The sequence below is a fragment of the Aythya ferina genome (assembly GCF_964211825.1).
Source record: "Aythya ferina genome assembly, chromosome: 3".
Classification (NCBI taxonomy): Eukaryota; Metazoa; Chordata; class Aves; order Anseriformes; family Anatidae; genus Aythya; species Aythya ferina.
In genome coordinates, this window is record NC_140298.1 from 1,389,397 (window position 1) to 1,414,161 (window position 24,765).

The following is a 24,765-nucleotide window of genomic DNA, read 5'->3' on the forward strand; positions in this document are numbered from 1 at the left end:
TTTGCGATTTTCAGTGGAGATGTCCCGCAGCATGAAAGCCCCCCAGAGGACTGTATGTCAGCGCTGAACACCCACAGGGCTGCCTGTTGAAAAAGCCCTGGAAAATGCTGAGAAAGGTTAAAAAAAAAAAAAGAAAAAAAAAGAAAAAAAAAAGAGAGAGAGAGAAGAAGAAGAGGAAGAAAATAAAAGGAAAGAAAAAGCCACCTGAGGCCAGCTGCATGGCTGCATCACCTTTTTGGTGCCAGCCCAGCCTCTCGATACATAAAAAATAGTTATGGCATTTAATTACCAAATAAGCACAAACCCCCTGTGACTTCAGCCCAAGAAGGGCTGGGCTCCCCCATGAAAATAACGCAAGAAGAAATAAGACTGTTTATTAAAATATAATCTCTCTGTCCTTCTTTCTGAGCCCTGCTCTGTGCAGGAGTCCTGTTCACAGCAGCACTGCGGAGTCCTCGGAGCTATCAGCACACCGTGGCTCGGGCACAAGGGAGCTGCCAACGGGCAAGGTGCTGGCCTGGGTCCACGCCGAGCCCTCGGGGGCCGCCCCGTGGGGCAGCAGTGGGACGTAGGCATCCTCCGTGGGGCTGCCCAGCTGCTCCTCGCCCTCGAGGATGTACCTTGACCCCCATTGTTCGCTGCCGTGGACGTCCACGGCCACCAGGGCTGCCTGCGCTTGGGAGCAGCAGGGCTCGGCAATGTCCCCGGGGTCCAAGTCAGAGTCCGCCTGGGGGAACCCCGAATCCTGGGTGGAGTCCGGGCTGTCCTTCGGCAGGCTGGTGTTGATGTAGATGACTTCCCCGGGCCCCTGCAGGGCGGGCAGGCTTTCCAGCAGCTTCTCCAGGTGGACTTTCAGCTGTGAGAACGTCGGCCGGTCAGCAGGGTCGGCTCTCCAGCATGCAGACATGATTTCATACCTGGAAATGAGGAGAGGGATGCAGCTATCGCAGGGCTACCACTTGGCATCCATCCGCTATCCATCCATCCACATATCGCAACCACTTGGCTATGGGATGTACGTGAGCTAACTCTCCCCGACAGCTGGAAACTGAGTAAGTGCTGAGCCACTTTGCACTAAAGCAAAGCAAAAGCAGCTCCCCCACTTGGTGCAGCTGCCCGATGCAGGGCCGCATCGGCCCAAGCAGCTGCTACCAGCTGCTGCAGTCTCTCTCACTGCCTGACACATGGAGGCACAGCCCTGTGATCAGCCCAGTGCCACAGGGAACCGTGGTTTGTTGTGGGCCATGGCAGGCATGAAATGCACCAAGCAGGATGCAGCTTGAGCCTCTGACAAGTGCACTCCATACGGGGCTGTGGGCTTGTGGCTGCTGCCTCAAAAGCGGGGGGGTTAGGGCTCGCTGTGCAGCTCCTTGCAGCTTTGCTAGCTTACAGGTTTGTATTTGCAGCTCTTAGCCAGGGGGGGTTCAAACATTACAGCTGAAAATCTTGGGGACCAAAGGCCACGCGGGCAGCTTCAGACAAGAACCCTCACCTGGCTGCTCAGGAGTGCCAGGTTTTGAGGTTTCCAATGGCCATGTTTTCCCTCCCCAGATTCATACATTTTAGGCACTGTAAGGCCCTGAGTAACTTCAGGGCATTTTGTGGGGCACAGATCTGCATCCCCTAGGCAAGACCTTGCAGCCAAAACATACTATCCTTAAAAAAAAAATAGTAATAAGAAGTCTGATTCCTTCCTTCACCACAAACTGCAGAGGGCACTGCTGCCATCTCTGCAGGAGCTGGCGAGGTGACCTCTGGCACTTCCCACCCACCCCATGCAAACAGCCCAGCTCATCAGCCTTCTGTGTGAGGCCCACAAACCCATTGCCTTCTTTTGGGGTATTTGTTAGGGTTTGCCCTGGGGTTAAGATGCTTTTCCATTCCTGAGTCATACCCTGCTCTGCTCTGGAATCTGGCTCTTATTAGACACGTCAAAAGTCAGGAGATTAGGAAAATATCAAAGGTTCTGAGCTTTTGGTTTATGTCATACTTTCATTTAAAATTTGACCCACACCATTATTCTGGCCAGCCGTCTTCTAAGAGGAAACCTGTGTGTGTTCTTGCACACTCCCTGCCTGTCAATCCCACAAGGAAGGAAAGGTTAAATCCTCATCGTTTCATCTTAAATTCAGTCTTTAATAACTTGTGTTTCTGGGGACTGTCAAGAGAATTGAGGGGGTGAGCTGGGAGGTGATCCCTGGCAACAAAAAGCAGGTTTGCTGCAGGTGGGAACCCAGGCAAGCAGAACAGTCTCCAGTTGTGCTGTCAGATACAGCTTTGTGGGCTCTCAGCCAAATTCAGGGCTGAGTCACAAATGCACAAGTAATTGTTATGCCTTTAAAGGACGTCAGCAACTGAGAACCACGGAGCACGAGGAGCAACACCCCACAGAAACAAAATCAGCCAAGGATGAGCAGTGCACAGGTAGTTTGCAGCTAGACAAGGTAAACAGGCCATGCTGCAGCCCTGACACAGAAGCGTAATACTCACAGCTCATCTAAGCAGTCCTCGGGCTTTTTCAGCCGCTGTCCATGGAAGAGATACTCATAGATCTCATGGTTCTGGACTCCTGGGTACGGAGTCATCCCTCGGGTCGCTATCTCCCACATGGTAACGCCAAATGCCCACTGCGAGAACAAAGGGAAAGCGTGCTAAAAGGACATTTCCAGGAGGAATGAATGAGTCTTTTCATGGGGAAAGGTCACTTCCTTTCATCCACTGGACTCTTGCACAATGCTAATGGTTGTATCTTCAGTCCTGCCTTCCCCAAAATTGGAAATAATAAGCAATGCCATAGAACAGGCGAGTGACCCACTCAGGAAACTTATTCCAGGATGCTGGACAGGCAATGAAAGGTCAGCACAGCTTGTTACTGACAGCCTCCCGCTCCCCTGGCTTTTGCACTTGCAAGGTACAAGAACAACCACAACAAAGTGCCGCAAGCATGGAAGACTCAACCCACGGATCAGTCTCCAGCTCTTGACTCCTGCTTTCTGGCCGCCCAGCCGTGGGTACCTACCACGTCACTCTTGGTGGTGTAGACGCGGTCTGCCAGAGACTCTATTGCAATCCACTTCACTGGCATTTTTGCTATTCGGCCCTGACGGTAGTAATCGCCGCTGTAAATCTTCTTGGACAAGCCAAAGTCTGCCACGCACACCGTCATGTCGTCCCGTAGCCTGCCAGGTGGAAACAGGGTCAGAAAGGCCTGGAGAGGCACAGTTTGCATTACTGACAGACATGTGAAGGCTGATGCACATGCCTTCTGCAGGCTGGCCCTTGAAACACATTGTATGCGACTGCCTCTCGCTTCTACAGATCAAAGAACGACAAGAAAGAAAAGCTTGATGCACCAAATTCTGAACTAGAAACCTGAGATTGATCTCCTTGCCTGTGCCTCTCCAAACCAAGGGAGGTTTTGCTTAAGGAAACCCAAGCTGCACGCTCATTCGTAGTGCTACAAAGCCACAGGGCTTCCACTGATACTCACCCTGCCAGGCCAAAACAGAAGAAAGCAGACTCACATGCAGTTCCGAGCTGCCAAATCCCTGTGGAGAAACTGCCGACTGCTCAGGTACTCCATCCCCAGGGCAATATCCACCATGAATTTCAGCAGCGTCTGCAGGGGCACGAACTGGGAAGGGAGGATGTGGGTTAGGTGGCCTGAGTGCTTTGGGAAGCACGTATGGTCTGACCTGAAATGCCTCCACTGGCCACAAGAGCCCATCCTGGCAAACCATATATCTCTGTGGTTTGTTGTAGCAGTGTAGTTTACCCTTCACACCTTTGCTTCCTCCTTTCACATCTCTTGAATGCAACTAGATAGTTTCCTTGTTGCCAATCCCACTAGCTGCCTTAACATCATGTATTTCTGATTAGAAAGCAGCTCTGCAGAAAAGGACCCTGGGGTCCTGGTGTGAAGCAAGCTGACCACGACTCAGCCATGAACCTTTGTGCTGATGAAAGCCAACCTCGTACCCAGCTGCATTAGCCAGAGTTCAGCCAGCAGGTCAGGAGAAGATATTCTTCCCCTTTATTTGGCACTGGTGAGGCCACATCTGGATACCAGTTGGGGCTCCTCAGAATGAAAAGATACTGACGTGTTGGAGCAAGTCCAGAGGAGACATCTAAGGTGGGACTGGATAAGATGGTGGACAAGGAGAAGCTGGGATAGTTGGGCTTGTTCAGCCTGGAGAGGGAAGGCAAAAATCCCACAGGCTTTTCTGGAGCCATATCCCACCACCACACCTGACAAGGCAGGGAGCATGACTACAAACAAGTCCTCTCGATGTTCTCCAAAAGCTAAGACAGGTTTTGCCTCCTGTTCCCAAGAGAGGCACAGTTACCCCTCGCTCCTGCAGGCACAGGGCCTTCTGCTCCCTGCACTCATTACCTGTGGGGCCATCTCCAGCCGGGACCGCAGCAGGAAGCTGTGCAGGTCACCATATTTCATGAACGGGAGGATCACCATGGGCTTGGGGACCTGCAGGGAGCTCAGCTCGATGCACACACCTGGAAAACACAGACAGTTTGCACAGCCCCATGGGCAGAGGCACCACGGTGTCCTACAGACATGTGGGACCTGAGCTCCCCAGCCCCGCTCCCCAGCCCAGCTGGAGGGCGGGCAGTGGCAGCCCGTACCTAGCAGCTTGATGACGTTGGGATGGTCAAAGTCCTTCATGCACGCTGCTTCGCTGAGGAACTCTTCGATCTCTCTTTGGGAAAAGTTATCCACTGGGAAGCGGAGAAAAGGAAGGAACTGTAAAACCCTGAGAGCTTTAACGCTTTAATCACTGCTGCCACATCCCTTCACAGCACAGTGCCTGCGGGGGTGAGGGTGAAGGGACAGTATGACAGAGACAGGCTGGGAAGACCTCACATCAGAGGCTCACACCAGCATCGGGTTATTCAGCACATGCAAGCAGGGAACAGCCCTGTGCCATTTGTGCAGAAGCACCAGGCCCAGGGTGGATGGAGACTGCAGCATGAGAGCATGAGGAAAGGTTAGATTTGTTTGGGGATCCCAAAAAGCCAGGGATCTCTTATCTGGATGGAGACAGGTACTGTCACCTCCCAGTTCTCCAAGGCAAACTTGGAAGTAAGATGAGCGTCACTTCCCAGCAAGGCTTTGGGTGGAAATCAGCAAAGATCACAGCCTTGGTCATTGTTTGGAAAAGGGTCTGAGACAACCCACACCCTGTACCCCGCATCCCACCATGCTTTCCCTTCTGCTGCCCAGCTTCCACCCAACTGCCCCAGTTCAGTCTCTCTCCATCTGGCACTAGGAGCTGTGGTCAGAGTGCCAGCACCCGCTTGGATGAACTACGCCAAGGTCTGCAAGGCTGGGGCAACTTACTCTTCATGGTCTTGACAGCCACCTTCTGTGGGGTGCCTTCAGGCTGGCTGAGACGTCCCTCCATCACTGACCCGAACTCCCCTGCACCGTTAGAAAGAAGCAAGCACTTTATCCACATCCTGAAGCCCCACCAGTTGGGTCATCCCTATCTCCTCAAAAATCGGAAATGCTCTAAGATGGAGACCTTGTCCCTGAAAGGCTGAGGGGGCAGACTTGCTTCTCATCAGTGGCAGAACAAGGACAGGAATGCAGGGGTCCGAATTCCCAGCCTGACATGTGGTTATCTTGACCCACCATCTCCTCCACATCCCCTGGGTCCAGGCGATGGCACGAGCAGCAGCAGCAGACCCTGCCCCATCAGTCTGGGCGTGTGTCCATCCCCAGCCCCCAGCAGAACCACCACTCACCTTCTCCTAGGACCTTCCCCAGGCTGAGAGCATTTCTGTCAATGACAACGTCCTGCAGCTTCTGCTGGAGCTCGCTGCTGACACCCAGGCTGCCCACTGTGAGAGGGTGGAAAAGGAGCTCAGGTCATCTCCCACACACACCTCAGCCACGAGCTAACCATTTACAACATCGCGGTGTTGCGTGGTACAAACAGAGGGACATGGCCAAGGGCTGGGATTTTGTAGCTTTGTAGCAAAGGAGCTTCCCCTGACACCTGTAGGCCATCCAGCTAGAGACAGAGCATCAACGTTTCACAGAGCACCAGGTGAGAGTGGCCAGCTTGGCAGACATGTGAAAAAACAGAATAATCAAGCCCCTAGCTGGATGCACACATTCACTGCTGGCTTGCCCTGCTGCTGCCCCTCACCTCCTCGTGGAGGGATAAAGAGAATGCTCACATGTTAGTTCGACAGCTCTCCGGCAGTAGGACTTCTTCGCCGTGTAACTCACCACCAGCTCTGAGTCATTTCTGCTGAAGGCATTCCTGGTGGGACAGAAAGAGAGTGTGCTAGGCCACTTCAGCTGGTTTTCCTCTGTTCAAGGAACTGCAGCTGCAGGCATGGGTGACCACAGAGCTACCCATAATATCAGCAGCAAAGGAGGAAATGTACATTTGCTCTAATCTTTTTCATTTCCCTCTCACTGGATCAGTGCCATTGCCTACAACATCCGATCAAAACAGCCACTTGATAAACACGGCTGATCTACAAAGGACTGAGTCACAGAGGTATTTTGGGGAGGAAATGGGATACTCATTTCCTAGTCAGACAGCAGTCTGGGCTGGTAGGAGTATGGTGCCCAGACCCACTGCTTCCTAAAGCGATCCCTCCTCTTGTGTGATACGTGTCAATGCTCCAGCTCCGCATTAGCACGTGGCCACCACAACCCTTTAACCAAAAAGAAACTATGGGAGCTGTACACCACCGCCCTGAAATGATGGTAGGCAGTTGGGAGGTGCCATGCAACCTCTCTAGAGCAGGGCCATGCAGAGATTCAGCTCTGGGAAACAAGAACACAAAAGGCTCCACAGAGCTAGCACTGCAAGGACAGAGAGGTTCCCATAATGTTACACCAGTTAGAAAAGAGATTCTTACACGCAGCCATTTTCCAGACTGGGACTGGGGTGATGCTGTGGGAGACTGAAGCAGATGTGGTTCCCTAAGCAGCTCAACAAACTCCCTTGCTGAAATGATGCTCTTCCAAAGGAGCTAATTTTATCATATTTCTGTTTGGCAGCAGACACCCAAGTGGCAGCAATTGTAAGAAAAGCTGCTAACACCACCACAATTATTTAACACAAATAATACGACAGGGCAATTAAATGCCACTTAGAAAGTCATGAGGGTGGGTGAGTAGCACTGGCTTATTGTTGTAGATAACAGTCCTTTGTCCACATTACCAAAAACGTCACAGTGCAGTCCAGCGGCAGGCTGTCTGCTCAGGGACGCTGGTGTTGCACTTAGCCTTTGGACCAAGATATGTTTAGTGTGTGATGAGGCAGGAGGGGTTTCTCTAGGTCACAGGACACAGGATATTATACAACTTTGTTCTCTTACCACTGTGTCAAAATGCCAAGGCCAACCCCTACACCAAGCTGCACAAGTTCACTTCCCTTTAAAAATAGGAATAGCGAGCGAAAGGTGAACTGCTAGACTGAGGAAGGGAGGGGAAATACTGTTGTTGCAGTAAAAATACACTCAGGGGTCCCTCACCCCTGGCATAAAACATGCCACTTGGGGGAACAACGCCAGTGCTGGAAGCAGAAGCCTTCTGGATCCAGTGGGGGCTGCTCGCAAAGCTCCCCTGCCGGGCCCTGCCCTGTGTGCCTGGGACCAGCCCAGCTCGGAGCACCACCGCCACTGCTCTCCCTTCTGCTTACCCATACTTGGTCTCCATGCATCTTTTCTGAATGACCACAGACAAGCAGAGGATCAGCCCGACAGCAATTGTCCCGCAGAAGAAGCCCAGGGCTATGATAAAGGAGTCTGCGTTCCCAGAGGCTGGAGTCGAAGAGGGAGCTGAGGTTATTAACCCTAAGGAAACATCCCATTAACGGAGCTGCTGAAGGAGTCAGACTGCAGAGATCATTTCCAAAGGCCCAGTAAAACCCCAGGGGTTACACAGGAGAGCAGGGTGCAAGGACTGGAGTGGCACATGGGGAGCTCTCCTGGCTACCAAAGCATGCCCAAGGCTCCCATGCCATCCTCCACCCACACCCGGGCCACACATGCAGAGAGGGGCGTCCCCTTACCGCTGTCAGGGATGAAGACCTCCACTGGGCTGCTGAAGGGCCCCACTCCCCCCTTGGTGACGGCCGCCACCCGTACGGAGCACGTAGCATTGGTGGCCACCACGGGCAGGAGGGCCATGCTGCTGTTCTGCTGGGCTTCGGAGGAGATGTTCTGCTGGAGGAGAGAGGAGACAAGCCTGGGCTGGGGCAGACGGCAACCCATCCCCACCAGCTGGGCATGGCAGGAGTGAAACCCAGCGATTTACTGAGAATTGTCCCCTCATTAAAAGTCCTGCATTGCTTTGCTTCTAAAAGCCCAGAGGAAATGGAGCGGAAACAGCAAGTTATTTATGGAGAATAATAGCCCTGAAAGGACCGGATGAGATCTGGCAAGGAGCTGTGTAGTGTTTCCCGCCTCAGCCTTGTGCCTCTGTTGCTCTTTGCTTGTCAACAGCAACGGGACCAGCAGCCCAAGCCAGAAAAAGGCACGAAAGCCAGCTTGCAAGGGAGGAGGAAAGGCATTGCATGCTCTGGGGTCTGAAACACCTCTCTGCCAGAGCCTTCTCCCTTCAACATGTTGTCAACTCAGTTCCCTGCTTCTAAATGCCAACCTGCATTCCTACAGTGCAAGGAATGACATCTTCCCCATGCCTGTTATGCAGCACGGGAGGTCTGACACAGGAGGGGACAGCGTGGGCTCTGCTGGTCAGTGCCGAGAGCCTCCACGCTGGCAGAGCTTGTGTTTGCCAGCGGCAGTGACACAACGCCACCACTCCTTCGCATGCACCTCTCCACTGGCTCCTGGCTTTGGCATTAAAGCACCCTGCTGCAAGGAGTAGCTCTTAGGGCAGATATTTTCCGACTGTGGGTTTGCACCAAGCTAAGAGGATTTCCAGCTCTAGCAGCATCTTTCCTTGCATGGTAACATCACAGAAGTTGGCGCATTTCATGACACAGGCTTTTTTCCTTGATAAAAACCCAAGCGATCCCCATCCCTGCAAATTCCCTGTTGTTTCCCAATCTCGTGACTCAGCCAAGTGGCTGAGAAAGTGCCTGCTTCTACTCCTCGCAAACCAACAGCTGCCACACAACCGCCCTGTGATGTGCAAAGCACCTGGCGGGCTGCTGCATGCCGCTGAGCCTGGCTCCGAGCTGTGCCCAACCTCACGCTGCCCGGCAAAAACAGCGGCAGAGGTGGGCAAGGAGGAGGAAATCAGTACTGCCCAGAGGGAATCAGTTCCTGTTCCCAGTCATAAAGAAGCCACAGAAACGGATGTGAAACGTGTACAAGCACCAGGCAGAGCTCCACAGGCTCTAGCAGAAGGCACTGCCCTGAGGAACACGCACGGTCAGACCAGGACTGGACTGATGCACGCTCCCACACTCCTCTTTTCCAACCACTTGCTTTAACAGCATCCTTCGGTGGAAATCCACACAAGATCATTTCCCTGCCACCAGTCCAAAAAGCCGCAGAGATCCCTTAATATCTCACGCAGCCCTGCTGTGTCATCTGAGGACAGCGTCGCGCAGATATCAAACAGACTGTGGAGAACATGAGCACATTTTCAATGCAGACAGCAATTCCGGCAGGACAGAACTGCCAAATTTAATGATTTTTATGAGTCTTGTGGTGGTTGAGGAATTTCTTCACATCCCAGCTCCTGGAAGCATGGGTCAAACAGGAATTGCTGGTTTAAGAATAAAATAAGAGTTTTTGAGGTTTTTAATACCGTTTTTAAACTAGTTGTGGAGCAAAGGAGGCCTGCAGGTGGCCCTGCTGACACAGAAATACAGAATCCCACCGCATTGATTGTGCCAGGATTTTTTAATGATCATTATTCGGGGGAAGTCTGACCTGAGAAGGGCAGGTATTATTGCTGCGCTTGTGTACAAAAAAAGTACAGGAGGACAAAAGAAGTAGGGAGTATCTGGCATTTAATATCTAGCCTGTCCAGAGTGGAAATGCAGGGGATTTATTTCTGGAAAATAAGAGCTTTGCCATTTGACAGCAAGCACATTGCTCTTGTATTTCACTTTGTTTGTCCATCGGCTCCAGCAGACAGACCACAGCAGCTCGGGAGCCAACCCAGAGGTGCTCTGGAGAGAGGATGTGGGACCACTGCCATTGCCGTGCCTCTCAATTCTGAACCAGCCCTTACAAAAACAAGTGCTGACCCCTGCTTTTGTCTGTCTGCCTCCAGACGCTTGTACAGGCTTTTTTGCCTTCCAGAAAGCCTATAAGCTGATGAAACAAATCAGCAACGAGCACAACTGCACCCTTTGGTCTGCAAAGCCAAGGTTATCTAGAAAATACCTCCCTTGCAGAGCTACCTCCCTTCAAAACTTACTCCACACCAGAGGGGATTTTCAAGCCTCCTGTAAGCCAGCATGAATGAGAACACCGATTAACCAGGGACATAGGCAGAAATTTCACCGCTTAAGCATTTGAATTGGAAACGTTATCTATAAAAAAAAAAAAAAAAAAAGGCTCCCAGAGCTTAAAGGGCAAGTCTTGTTTTTTACTTACTGCTTGGAGATGACAAATGTGTCAGCATTTTTTTTCCATGCCAGTCACAAGACCATAATATTGTTTCCCTGACTTCATTCGGTCTGGATCTATACATGCTCTTTTTCAGAAACATAAAAGGAGAACAGAAAATGCAGCATCTTACAAAAAAAGAGCGTGAGTCACTCTTTCCACGCAGGCTTTAGGTCTTCAGTGCCTCTCTGTGCTTTCAGCCTGGGACAGAGGGAGACCAAACCACAGTGCAGAGGCGATGGCTGGATGCTTCCATGCAATTATCCAAAGGCTCCCTAGCCACAAGCAGAGCCTGGATGGGATGCTGTCTCCCATCTCCAGTGTTGCTTTGCCCAAAAGATTTGCTGCTAAACAAAACCCTTTGCTTCTAAGATGCCCCAAAGCCTGTGAAAGGCAAGCAAGGCCGTGCCAAATAACTTCACATACTTATGGACAGGCAACCTGCCCCAAAATTTTCCTCAAGCTAAAAAACTCTGTGCCTTTTTGCACTGAGTTTGCAGAAGAGTTAATGCATGGAATAAATCCCATCTGAGTAAGGAATGATTTGAAATTCAGGGAGCAAATTCTCCCAAACACCTTACAATTGACTTCGTTGCTAAAAGCACCAAGAGATGCTGCCAACATCCCTACTGCCGCTCCAAAGATCATACCAAAGGTTTTTGTCACCAAGAGCATCTCCCTTCTATTTTAAAGCAGATTCTGACTGGCACCAAGGAGCCAAGGTGGACAAGCCCCATCTCCTTTAGGCAGACCTGCTTCTTCCCAATATTAAAGACACAGGACATCACCATGAGTTACACACCCCATTAGCATGCACCAGAGAGACCACTTGTATATAAGAAGCCCAGGTGAAAGTGCAAGACAACAGACAAATGGGCTCAGAAAGAACATACAGAAGCACCAAGAGCAAATGAGACAACCTTGCTTGATGCCTGCTGGGATTTTTTCTGTGCTTCAAAGCTTCATCCCTATTCCCCTGGTGACTTACCAACCCCTTGGAGTCCTGCCAGCTGTGCCAGATGCGATAGCCCTGCAGTTCTCCATGTATCCTCTCCAGGGGTGGCTTCACCCATCGGATCTCCAGGAGTGAGCTGGATTCATTGAAAGAAACTGTAACATTCAGTGGAGGGGTTGTAGGAGCTGCAGAAATCAAAGAGAAAGAAGGTGAGAGGGCCAGGTGGATGTGCACAGCCCCTGGGGACACAGTAGACAGACTGAAAATAAGCTCAACTAGGTAGCATGCAGTATTTCCAATAGCTTTTAATATTTCCAGCAGGTGATTGATCACCCATGGGTAAACTTCCTTTCTCCAGTCAAGGGAGTCAGGATGCCCCAACCTGTAAGCAACCATCACTCTGAACCAGCACCTCCTCCAGATGGTCCTGCACAAAGCACAGTAGCACGCCTCAGGCAGGGAAACCCTTCTCAGTGCTAGCGACTCACTTCCTACCTCCTTCCGTGGTACTGGCAGTTATCCAGGGGCTAAATGCTGACCAGCCAACTTCATTCTTGCAGGAAACACTAATGTTGTAGTCTGCCATGGGCCACAGCTGCTGGATGTGATACACATGGGGAGGCACCGAGGTGTTGAAGAGCAGAAGTGAGACATTGCTTCGTGGAACAGCTTCCTTGACCTTAATTGAAAAATCAGTCCAGAAACAAGGATTAGTCAGCAACAACCTGCAGGGTGAGACACACAGCGGGATTTTACATCTGTAAACAGGATCTAGAGCCCTGCTTCTCTCTCTCGCTCTCTCTTCCATCAAAACAACACCAAGGCCTCATTCTTGGATGCTGTCTCATCTCCACCGAGTGGAAAGTTGACAGCAGGCCATTCACAGAACCCAGGACTAGGTCTGAAACACATGTGGGAAAGAAAGACCTGCAGCAGGGCCATGGCAGAGATGTGTGAAGCTGTAGACAGGGGAGGAAGGGATGATTTGCTATTTCTTGTGACTGGAAGCAAAAGGAGCACCCAATAAAATTACCAGGCAGCAAATCTCAAACAAACAAAAGAAAGTCCTTTTTCATGCAGCACATCATTATAGCACAGAACTTACCGTCATCAGATGTTGTGGGAGCCAAGAGAATAAACTGCCTCAGAGGAGCATTAGACAAATTGATGAGACACTAGGCTGCCAAGGGTATTAAGGATGAAGGTCTAGATGCAACATGTGGCTCAGGAAGGCTCTAAAGGTTCTCTCCCTTTGGGGACCTCACTTTATTAGCACAGACTTCCCTCTCATGAAACCCTCTGGAAGAACTAATTGCAGACCTCATTAAACTCCATCATTACATGTAACAGAGTGGATGAACTCAACACATTAAAAACAAGTCATGATTTTTGGAACTGTTTTTCGCAACGTATCAGGGCTGAAGAAACTCGCTGAGGGGCTGGCATGAGTGCCATGTCACTGCCCACAGGGCCCATGCAGCTCTCTGGAAAGCATCTCATTTTGTGCTGGGACCTGTGTGCAGTGCAGCCAGCAGTGCCGCAGACCATAACGGGGCTGATCCGACCCCAGACATGAGGCTGGGACACCAAGCTCCAGCTCCGATGAGGCGTGAGAGCCACCCGCTTGCTCAACGCCACCTCTTCTGTTTTGCTTTCTACACGCATCAGCAAAGTTCTGGGAACACAGCAAGCACCACGACAGCAGCTTGGGCTGGGAGAGTGGACAAAAAGAGGAAAGAGCAGGAACAACACGAGCGAGGCTAGCTCAGAAGACAACCCAAGGCAGGATGTGTTTCAGCATGAACCAGGAATGGAAAGTCGTACACTCCTTCCAGAAGTCTCCATGCATACTTTGGGGATGGCAAGAGACCTGCCTTTGGGCTTGAGGAACAACACCAGGTAGCTCAGTGTGTGCAAGACGGTCTCAGCATCGACAGTGGATGCATTTTCCAGCAAAAATGAAACAGCTTCAGCTTCATAAAGCTCAGAAGGCCCCCAGGCTGTCATTAAATTGATTTGATGGGGGTGAGCTGCCATCAGATAAACTTGCAAGCAGCTGCTGAGAACACCCCTGAGACTGGCTGTTCTGAGCACCAAACCCAGATCCACTATCTCAATCCTATACCTGTGTTCTGGAGAGAACCTACCAGATTAAAGCGTTTTTAAAAAATCACGCTTCTTATAAACTTAACTTGAACTTGCCGGGTGTGATACCAACAACTTCCATTTTAAGCACCAGCATGCTCAAAAATGAGTTACATGGTCAGCAGGCCACACCACTCAACCTGGGGGATTATCAAAGGGGACAGGAGCAAAAAGGCTTAGTCACAACTGTGTTTTTGCCAGATATCATGTCTTGTTTTCCAATTTGAAAGGCTATTTCCTAATGACAGACCATGAACATTAAGTCATAGGAAATTCCTTGGCTCTCCACCCCGCTTCCTGAGCTCCATTAGGAACGCAGCAGTGGACACGGTGCTAATATTAGCTCGAGTACCTTTCCCCTCTGTAACTCCTTTCACTTTTACCTGCCTTCAAACATCCTCTCTCTCCTGGGAGGTCAGAGAAGCTGTCACACAGAAATGGTGGAGATGGCTGAAACAGTCTGTCCTCCAGCTCTTTCCCCCACAGTGCCTTTCGCCCAGGCATGGGCGCTAGCAGAGCTCTGAGTTGCAGGAGGATATCTGAAGGTTACAGGAGGGCATCAGCCCTGCCTAGGGCTGGAGCTCCGCTGTCACCGCTGCCACCCAGACTTCAGGGTGTTTTCTCTTCCTACCAGTAAGAGTTCACACGGTATATTTAAACCACACAACTTTTTATGTCCTGAAAGGGATAAGACCTTTGAGGTAAGAACATAGGGTTTGCTCTGACATGGAAGTTAATGAATACAGAGGGTTTGTAAATGCCAAAATTTTGGCTGTCACAATACACTGAATTCACTCTTTGTAGGGTCTCTCCTAGCAGACCACTCCTCATCCCAGAGTAGACTGTATGTTATCTGAACCAGAATACAGAATAACCATTATAAAAAGCACATCCAGAAGAAAGCAAGCAATGGTCTTGGACCATGAAACCCAGCAATGTCAAAGAGAGGGAGCAGGCAGAAATTGTTTGCAGGGTTTCATGAATGCTATAAAGATGGCTTTCTCTGACTTGTCCAGGAGTCAGACATCCCCTCTGCTCCTTCCCAGGACTCACAAGGTGTCAGGAGTGGAGAGCTGAGAGAAGTCTCCATCTCTGAGACCCATCAGGAAGGCCACCTGTGTGGGAAGCATTGATCAGGAGGTAAAAGTAGGGACAAGTATGTGCTAGCAGCAATTCAAGATGCACTAATTCTCCCAAAGAGCTACTCAGAGCATCTCTGGGCATCTCTCCATGAAGAGACATGACAACCTGGCTGTCTTGATTGAGAGATATAAAACCTCAATTTAGAGGTTCCTGTTTCCCTCTTCAATCATCTTTTCTATCTATTTCAAGTGAGATGAACTTCTGCCCTAATGACTCACGACTTGAGAACCAGTATTTGCATCCTGTTCCCTTTGTCCACCAAAACAGCTGTCTGGGTGATGGCACCCAGCATGGTACCTTCCTCCTTCGTCTTCTCTGCAGGACCCCTTTCACCAACCTTCCTCCCTTCTTCCACAACAGGCAGAGCAAAGCTGCACTTTGCGAGCAGCCCACACCAGGCCTGCAGCTGGTCTGCAGCAGCTCCTGTAAAGCCTCCTGTGCCCCGCAGCAGTGCTCCAGCTGCCCCAAATCCCAGCACCTGGGGACTCTGCTCGCTCCTTAGCTCTGACTTCTTGGCTTCATGCAACCACAAACTCCCTGGCTTCCTGGACTGCAGGGCACCGGTGAGACAACATGACAGCTTCCCCTTTCTAGCCCACTGTGAAAGTCCTGATCAGTTTGCCCAAACTGATGCCCTGGTCAAATCTGTGTGGTTCATGCCAAACAACACTGATTTCCACCTGCCTTTGGGCATCTGCATGAGGAAGGTTGCGGAGGCAAGAGCCACACACTTACCCGGACACTGCAGCTGCTCAAGGCAGAGAATGCATCGAAGCCTGGCACCCAGGAGATCATGATACCATGGGCCATTCTATTTAGGACATGAACGCTGGTGGGTGCAGATGGCATTCCTGCAAGGAAAATCCGAGTCCAGTCAGCTCTTAAACCTGCCCACCCTTAAGCTGGAGAACTACAGGATGTTCAGCCCACCCTGGTTAGTAGGGACACGCAGTGCTGGGGAGGTTAGGCAAGCATTGGAGGGCACATGGCCGCAGGAAGGCTTGTGCGAAAGCACAACCACCCGCACGCCTGGTACAAGCCCTGTTGGTTCATGCCCTTGCACAGAAGTGGCACGTCAGGCTTCCCCAGGCAGCTCCTGGGGCTCAGTTCAACTGTGCAAGAAATCCAGGAACTGCTCTGGGCACCCCTACAGCCGCGGCCGAATCCTGAACCAGCATACCATGGATATTTTAGACCACTGGGCAGGGAAGCAGAAGTCATTTGTTTTGACCATATTCTATGTTTGTGTGCTGAAAGAGCACTCTGGGTTGCTTAGAGGCAATGACATATTTTGGGGAACACCTTCCTTGCATTGCTGGAGTGGGTCCCATCAAGAATGTCGAGAATTTCCATCATTTCCTATGGAAAATTGTGAGCACCGCCCTGGTTGTGAAGGAAGGAAAAGAGTGATACAGCCCTTCCGAAACCTACCCTGGGTTTGACAGTTCTGCTTTCAAATGTGCTTTTAGGTGCTTCCTCCCATGGCTGCGGTACTGGGACTAGGCTTAGTCCAAATGACGAAGCAGCACTGGATGACCCTGCTACTACGTGCATCCTGCTTGATTTTAAATACAGTTTTCAAAGAGGGAAAAATAAATATGGAAAACCTAACAATACCACCTTCAGTTTCTGTAGAATGATTGCTAGGAAGGGTGGAGATCAGGACAGCTCCTGCTTGTAGAGATCTGTACTCAACAGGTAACGCTAGAGCCTTGTTCCCACTTACCTTTCACATTGACCTGCCCTGGGTTTGAAGCAGTCAGCCCTTTACTGTTGTGAGCCTCACAACTGAACAGTGCTGTTTCATTGAGACCTGCAGGGGAAAAAATGAGGACCTGTTGACTGCACCTTCACAAAATGTCCAAATCACACCAATTCACCACCTGCTGCTCACAGAAGACCATTGCAGCTTCCTCTGTCTTACTGTTGCTTGTTTTTTTTTGTTTGTTTGTTTGTTTTTTGTTTTGTTTTGTTTTGTTTTTTTGTTTTTTGTTTTTTTTTCCCGCACCACAAAAGACCCCTTCTTTCCTATCTCTCTTTTTTAACACTCCCTACTGCGGCCCTTCTGCACTGGCAGCTGGCTGGCCGAGGGTGACCTGCACTGGTGCAGCTTGCCCACCTTCCTCACCACAAGCGTGTGCATGCAGTCAGTGCGAGCTGCGCACACAGGACAGGACTGTACATTTCGACGGCACCGTTGCACAACCTTCTGAGTAAGCACTTGTTTTGTGTTCAAAAAGGGAAAGGCAGAAAGCAGAAGAGCCCACCACCACAGTTTGAATCAGATGACCTATTGCTTTTCAAAGATTGCTCAAATCTCCCAGCTGGTAGTGGAAAAAGACCGCTTTTGGGGGCCGCTGGAAATACCCGAATGCAGACTGCTGCTGGTTTCCCCTGGGGCGTTAGCACAGCCTGTGCGAGATGATCCCAGCAAGCAACAGTGGCTCTGGATTTTTGTCTCATGCAAAGGATGTTACTGCAGGCAAAAGGCTGTCCCTCGTGGCAGGTGGTGGCACAGGTGCCAGGGAGCACATCACCTACTGCCTTACCAAAGAGAGGTTCAAGTTGTTCACAGCATTCCCAGAAGTTTTAATTCAGCTTGGCAGCCTGCAGAGATCTACTTTAAAGTGCACAGTACAGTTATCTGACTCGGCAGTTCATTCACCTGAGTGTACAGCAGTTTGCTGGGAGGTCAGCTGCAAAGAGGGGAGAGAGTGGCTGTCCCTGGATGGAAATGGGGACAGGGAACAGTGTACCAGCCTGTTCCACTGTATTAACATGTCCTGCTGATGTCTGGGTAATGTCCAAGCCTTGCTTTTACAGCCTTTTTCTCTCCAGTGTAACGAAAACAGATTTCTGTAGTTGTACAACTCAAATAAACCCAACTAACCTGGGTCCACAGAGTAATCAAGGAGCTTTGGACACCAAATCTAGTAGAGCCAGGACACAATCCTGTACCAAAAGCCTGGTAATCGATATTTTAAAACCATCCTTACCAGGGAGGAATTTAGTGAAATGCCTTTCCACCACTGCAGCATGAGGGGCTCGCTGTGGTGCCCTGGACTTGTCAAGCATCTACTCACACCTGAAGCAGTCCCCTTCTGTGTGAGAGCTTCTGGACACAGAGGGATTTGTCCAAATAACCCAATCCAGCATGTGCCAACCGGATGCAAGAACATCCAAGAGGAATGAGTCACTTCTTCCGGCTTTCACTGCCTTTTAAAGCATGCTTCTGGATGCCAAGACAAGTCAGTTATAGTCTAGTGGCCTCCTGCGTGTGAGCAAAATCAAGAAGCCCTTCCTCTCTTTTGCCTCTGCAGCAAAACCACTCTGGGTTTTATGTTACATGGAGGACTTTTCTCCCTATGCTCCACCAGACTGGCAGGGAGATGTGATGCAGGGGCAAACTCCAGGTCTTCCAGAGACATTAAAAGGGGATGACCAGTAAAACAGCCTGTGCAAGCAGCAGTGTGCTGGTTGATGTGGCCACAGGCTACAAGAAAAATCTGCTTCTTGCTTTGGAAAGAGAATTTGAGTGCCCTGCCTCTTCCAAGGAAAAAAATCTCCAGCAGCAGCCAGAAGGGGTGGCATGAGAGCATGCTCCTTGTTAACTGCAGGGCTCTAAACAAAATTCAAGGATGTAGGTCCCCAACGAGATGCCTAAGAGCCAAGCTGTGTGGGCAGCAAAGCTACCCAGTGCCCACAGAAATGCTCTCCGAGGTCACTACACATACTTTTTACCACACGCTTCCCTGCTATTACTCTGACTGACAAATCGTGCATCTGCTCCCCCTGGAACAGGTCCCCTCGTGTGCCATCACAGCCCCACAGCATTGACTCAGTGCTTGGTGACACGATTGCAGCCTTCCAGCCCAGCACCAGCAACACACAGTGCCAAACAAAAACGAGGCAGGGTGGCAGCACATGGGAACACCTCCCCTGCCTACCAGGAGCTGTGAGGCCAAGGTGATGGGCTGTAAGACTGCACGAGACATGCTTCTGCCCTTCCATCCCTCACAGCCACACAGAGGCATCCCAGTTTGCCATGGCAGGGACACTGCTGGGCTCACCTGGCACCATCAGGACTGAAGGGGAGATGTGGGGCTTCTTGTTAACCTGAACATTGTTGCGGAACCAGTAGATCTCCACAGGCTCTGGCGGGCCCACAGCTTGGCATGTGAGGTTGAAGGGACTGTTCTTGGTGACATTCAGCTTCTCAGGCTGCCGAATGAAGTGTGGGAGCCCTGCACAGACACAAGAGATTCAGCAAGCTCAGCAGCACAGCTCCAACAACAACCCCACGCTGTCCCACCTGGGGCTGCCTCTTCCCATGCAGGACCCCCCATTTCTGGCGGGCAGATGGCAGCTCTCAGCTCCCGGGAGCTGCCTCTCAGCCAGGGCTCAGGGCTCTCACACCTCCAGCACTTCTGGCCCTTCTGCTTCCAGCTCACCTTCCAGCTGCACTGAGATGGGGTCTGACACAATCTCCATGCCAGAGACGTTGAGCTTGCAGACGTAGGACCCGTTATCTGAGCGCTGAGCAGCACGGATGCTACGAGAGAGAAGGGAGAGGTTCTGAGGGCTCTGAGGGGCAGACCTGCCTTGCACACTGCTCCCACTGAGGACACAGAGAAGCTAGATGTGCGTTTAAATCAGTACCAACTACCCCACAGCACACACCTAACACATGTTGGGGTTGCAAAGCCTGGCTTAGGGGGCTAAGGAGAGCCTGAATGAAGATTAACTCTGCTGCTGGCTGCTCTGCTGGCACAGCCTTTAATACAGATGGGTTGTCATGGGCAGGATGGGCAGACCTCTCTCAGCAAGGTGTCACAGTCTGCCCTGGGTACTCAGTGACAGCAAATCCAGCCCTCCCACACCCAAACACCGTCACCCGTTCCCAGTTCCAGTCCCAAGCCCCTGATAGCTGTGGGGCACCCCACCTCTTCTCAAGAGCCACGCTGACGTCCCTCCTCCCCATCTGCAGGAGGATGGCTCCGGTTACCTGAAGGTGGAGGTCATGGCCACCTCATCCTCGTCGGAGATCTCGAAGTGGCTGGTGGCGATGCGGTCCAGTATGTGCAGTTCCCTCCCGTCCTTCCACAAGGAAATGCCAGGGGCGTCCGGCCGGAGCAGCAACTGAGGTACTTTGATGGAGCAATTAAAGGTGACATCCTTGTGCTCATTAATCACGATGTGTCCCACCGTGGGGTTAAATTTAATCTGTCCCAGGGAGCTGGCTGAAGGCTCCTCCCAGGCCTGCTTTGTGCCCTGGTGGGGTTGATGACTGACAAGGCTTCGCTTGGGGCGGTGGGACTCTGCCAACGGGGCTGCCGCCGGGAGTGACAGATACGGCCTTTGGCCAGCATCATCTGCAAGAGACCTCAGTTTTGTTACCACCATCCAGTAACCCTTCTAAAAACGCCCCCACCTCCAAAACCCTGCCAAGAGTCACTGCTTCCATTAATAATTAAAGGTAGTTCATTTACAGATGCTTCAAACATTCACCATCTCCAAGGGAGCTCTTCTAGAAGCTCCAGGGAGGAAACAGAGCTGGGGGCTGTTCCAAGACTGAACACATACAAGCAACACCTCCAAAAACACCTTTAAGCAAACCAGAGAGACCCAAGCTAAAGAAAGTGCTGGGCTCCTTCTCTTTTAGGAGGGGAGAGGCAGGAGCCATTTGTGCTGAATTGCACCCTCGGGACTGGAACATAAAAGGAACCGTGGGCAGGAGGAATCTGGGACTCAGATTCAGAAAACCCCCTTCAGGGGCCTCATCTCAGGCATTTCCAGCTGGGAAAGAGTCCCCGCAGGGGATTTGTTTGATTTTAGGCTCTCTGCTCCCTTCCCAGCACAGGGTGAGCTCGGCCACAAGGGGACAGAGCCTGGTGGACCGGGTGACACGTGGGGCAAACGCAGTGCTCTGGGCAATCCTGCTGTGACCGCCCTGTGCATCTACAGCTGCCCCTGACCAGGGAGGCTTCTGTGAGTCAGTCACGAATGCCGCTGCTGAGAACTGCCCTAGCTGAGCTGCTTTGGTAAGGAAAATAACTGCAGGCCGACAACGACATGCCTTCAGATGGTGTGTAGGAGCTGGCTGCTGTTTAGCGTTGTTCTCCCACAGACTACCATCTTCCAGACATTTTTCCCAAGAGAAGGCTATTTACCAGATCTTTCTGTGGGCTTCTCCTCCCCACCTACAAATCCCTTAACACACAAAGTCCTTGAACTGCATTCTCCTCCTTCCTCCTCATGCAACCCACACCAGTCACAACCAAGAGCAGCCCCATGGAAAGCAATTCCCCCAAAACAAAAATGTATGTTTACAAGAGAGAAGATCTAGAGAATATACCACAAGAAGGTGCTTTTACAACACTCCTTCTGAGCTTTTTGGGGAATTTACAGGCATTCAGAAATCCCAAGTGGACTGGTAAATCTTCCTTGCTGCTTTCAGCAAGGAAGGGCATTGTGCCAGACAGGAATTCCATCTCAATTAATTTGCCTCTTCAAAAAAAAACAAAACCCTCACAATTTAAAAAATAACATTGCAGGTAGAAAGTACGATCATTTTATTTAACCTGAGTTCAGCTGAGTTTGTTTTGAGGCAGGTCTCAGTCCTGAAACATCAGACAGCTCCAGGTTTTTAAAGATACGTCATTACTATTGTGAGTAATGGAGCATGAGCCCAGTGTACTTTACTCAGAGCCAAGAAACACAACCTAATTTTGAGGCTGGATATATTCCTTCGCTAAACTGCTCACTATTTTTAACCCTCAAGAAATAGTACTTCTAGCTAGAAACTTGAGAAGAGTTTTAAAGTTTGCCTGGTCGTACAGGGAAAGAGAAAGCCTCTCCCTCGTTAACACACAAAACAATGGGTTTCCCTTTCAGGAAAAAAAAAAAAAAGACCCTAAGCTTTCCAAACATGCTTCCTAATCTCCACCATCGCAACACAAACAAAGTCCATGTGACTGCAGCTAAAGGCAGCCTACAGAAATTTACTCACAGCATGCAGGTGACCGGCTTTGCGAGGGGCAGATAGCCCCACAAACATTTTCCAAGAGCAAACAAACAAGCGAGCAACCCACAAAACCCTCCCCGTCTCCTGGCAGAGGTTAGCCAGGCCAGAGGCATTTGCTTCCCAACACAATCCAAGCAAGCAGAATTTCAGATTGCTGAATGAAGGTAAAGCAGGCGCCAAATCGAACCAGTAGCATTCGCGCTGCGTTGCAGGGCTTTGTTGTGCTCCCCGGGGCCAGTTTCTGGCCATCACCAGCTCTCCCCGCATTAAGGACAAACTTCAAAAAGCTGAGGGGATCTTAGCCTCAATTTTGGTACTGATTAAATGGAAAGAGGTATTTGCTGGCCCAGGAATTAAATACTTTCCACTTTGACTCATGCTGGCAACAGGAATTCGTCAAACCAAGGGCTCCCTTTTGAGCACCCCCCTTCCCCAGCTGTTTGGGGTGTGGATATCTTTGCAGTGTCCTCCAAGGGATTTGTCCTGCCTGACAGGGCACCTCTCACCCATGTCCAGAGTGATTTGCTCAGGCTGGCCCTAAAAGACAAAGTCCAGGGGCTGGAGGCAGGCATGCGTGGGTGCCCACCATGCTGGAGCAACTCCATCACTTCCCACAGCATGGCCCGAGGGAAAAGCTGGCATGGAAAAAAAATCCACTTGCAGGCATGATGCTGCTCGCTAGACATACCTGGATTGGAAGCAAAACTAAGTGCTAGCAACACCATAGTACACTGCACAGACCAAACCTAGCGCCGGAATAACCAAGCCTGATGACCAAGCAGGTGTCAGGGGAATAATGATGCTCAGCATCCAGCCAGCAGGTCTCACGTGCCTTCTCTGCTACTAGCCTACGTGCCTTCTCTGTTACTACGTGCCTACTAGTTACTAGTTACTAGGAGAAGGGTGTTTTAACAATAAAGTCTGTCTGTCTTAGATGCAAGATACTTTATTACAGAAGACAACAATAAACAGGGAGTCTCACACCCCGTGAGTGAATCAAAAAGTTGTCCTTCTGTGGTCCCAGTACAGAAGGTATTAGAAAACACGCAGGTCTGCCAAAAAGCATTGTACATCTGTAGCCCTGGATTTCCCATTACTGGAAATAGTTCACCTGATGACAACAGCTTTCTGGTCAGGCACTTGTTGAAGTGAATCGTCACATTCAGACAGTGCCTGACCTGAGGAGGGATGCAGAGTGTCTGCAGAGTGCCTGCGGGGTCTCCTACCTCCAACCCACCCCCTGAGGCTGTCAGGAATGAATTTCCCCTGGGGACACACCTGACTGCCAAAGAGATTCTGGGGCTCACACATCTTTTGTATTCATACAGCCCAGGATTTCTGCTTAAATCCAAAAACAGCAGGGAGTTCGCCGAACTGCAGACGTCCACAGCTCCAGCCAAGCCTGTTAACTCTCCCCTGCCCAAAGCACACTCTGGCATTACTGCTGCTCCTGCCGGGAGCCACGTCTTCACACCGATCCATGACCATCCAGCAACCCTCAGGGTGGGCTACAGACCCCCAACAGTTCCAGCTGCAGCGAAGCGTGGGGCAGCCCTGCTGATGGACGCTTTGCTTGTAAGCCCCCAAACTACCTCCAGTTGTTTGCCTTGCTTTTTCCAGGTAACCAAGCACCGCGAGGAGCGTGCCGGTGCTACGAACCACGATGCTTCGCAGTGATTTTTGGCACCATCACCCCGCAACCTGCCCACGGCCACCGGGACAGACCCCAGCCCCACCGAGGCACCCAGGGCCCAGCACAGCGGGGGGCAAACCCGGTTCTCTCCACACGCATCCCCCAGAAAGAGTCGGCTGCTCGCTGCCCCCCCCCGCGGAGGGGCTGACAGTGCTGTGCTCGCAGCGACGCCCCCGCCGGGCCGCCCGAAGCCCCCCGTCCCCATCCCCAGCGCCGGGGGGGTGCAGCCGCAGCCCCGCAGCCCCGCAGCCCCCCCACCGGGCCCCCCAGACTCACCGGCCCCGCAGCGCAGCGCACAGAGCAGCGCCCAGAGCAGCGCCCGGCGCCCGCCACCCATCCCGGCACGGCCACCGGCACCGTGCTGCGCCCTGCCCGGCTCGGCACGGCTCGGCACGGCTCCGCTCGGCTTGGCACAGCCCGGCCCGGCTCGGCACGGCTCGGCACGGCTTGGCACAGCCCGGCCCGGCCCGGCTCGGCACGGCTTGGCACGGCTCGGCACGCCTCCCGCGTCGAGCACGGGGCGGGGACAGCAGCGGGACGGGGTGTCCCGCAGCGGGACGCAGGCTGCGGCTCTCAGGCATCGGGGTTGGTTTTGGGGTGGTCCTGCGTGGAGCCGGGAGCGGGACGCGATGATCCCCGTGGGGCCAAGATGCTGGGCGCTGTCGCTGCTGCTCACGACGTGAGCTTGTCCTCCCGTTGTCCGTGGAGGGACAACTCCTTTGTGCTTGGGGACTGGCTGGGTCTGCAGGGAGGTACTAGGGCTGCGCAGGCATGTTCTGGGGAGCAGCTCCTGTCTTCCCACCCTCCTCGTCCTGCAGAGCCCCACAGCAGCAGAGCGGGACATCGCTGCGGGGGGAAAGGCACGGAGCTGGGCTGCAGGGAGGGGAGAGCACAGGGCGCTGAGCGCAGCGCGGTGCCTGCCACCCGCCCGGTATTTTCTTGAACCAGAAAAGCAGGGCAAGAGGGGACAGAGAATGAAAGGGACATTTAAAAATAAAATAATAAAATAAAATAAAATAAAATAAAATAAAATAAAATAAAATAAAATAAAATAAAATAAAATAAAATAAAATAAAATAAAATAACAGGAAAAAAAAAAAAAAGCCAAATGAAACCTATACATGACACAAACCATTTAGTGATTTAGTGTAAGGAGCAAAGCAGAACATGACTCCTGATGGCACTGGGAGGAAATGAGGAGTTTCTGTGCCTTCAGAAGAGCCTCCTGTTCCT

The 24,765-nt window shown here is 51.5% G+C and overlaps 1 protein-coding gene across 3 annotated transcripts; it reads right to left on the reverse strand.

Annotated features, from left to right (window-relative positions):
- Positions 1–358: 358 nt before the first annotated feature.
- Positions 359–24,443, reverse strand: MERTK (MER proto-oncogene, tyrosine kinase). Of its 3 annotated transcripts, none has more exons than XM_084512304.1 (19): positions 23,809–24,443; positions 19,821–20,187; positions 19,267–19,367; positions 18,886–19,059; positions 16,542–16,628; positions 15,551–15,666; positions 12,023–12,206; positions 11,561–11,712; positions 8,055–8,208; positions 7,683–7,803; positions 6,202–6,287; positions 5,764–5,859; positions 5,357–5,437; positions 4,642–4,734; positions 4,394–4,512; positions 3,525–3,634; positions 3,020–3,179; positions 2,491–2,627; positions 359–917 (listed from the first exon to the last, which is right to left on the reverse strand). In XM_084512304.1, exons 1-19 carry the CDS (start codon positions 24,374–24,376, stop codon positions 434–436), a joined length of 3,390 nt encoding a protein of 1,129 aa, XP_084368430.1. In that variant the 5' UTR covers positions 24,377–24,443; the 3' UTR covers positions 359–433. The 3 variants fall into 3 exon arrangements, with proteins under 3 accessions (XP_084368430.1, XP_084368429.1, XP_084368428.1); XM_084512303.1 differs by having other exon boundaries at positions 7,683–7,836; positions 8,055–8,205; positions 23,809–24,442; XM_084512302.1 differs by having other exon boundaries at positions 7,683–7,836; positions 23,809–24,439.
- Between the last annotated feature and the right edge of the window lie 322 nt (positions 24,444–24,765).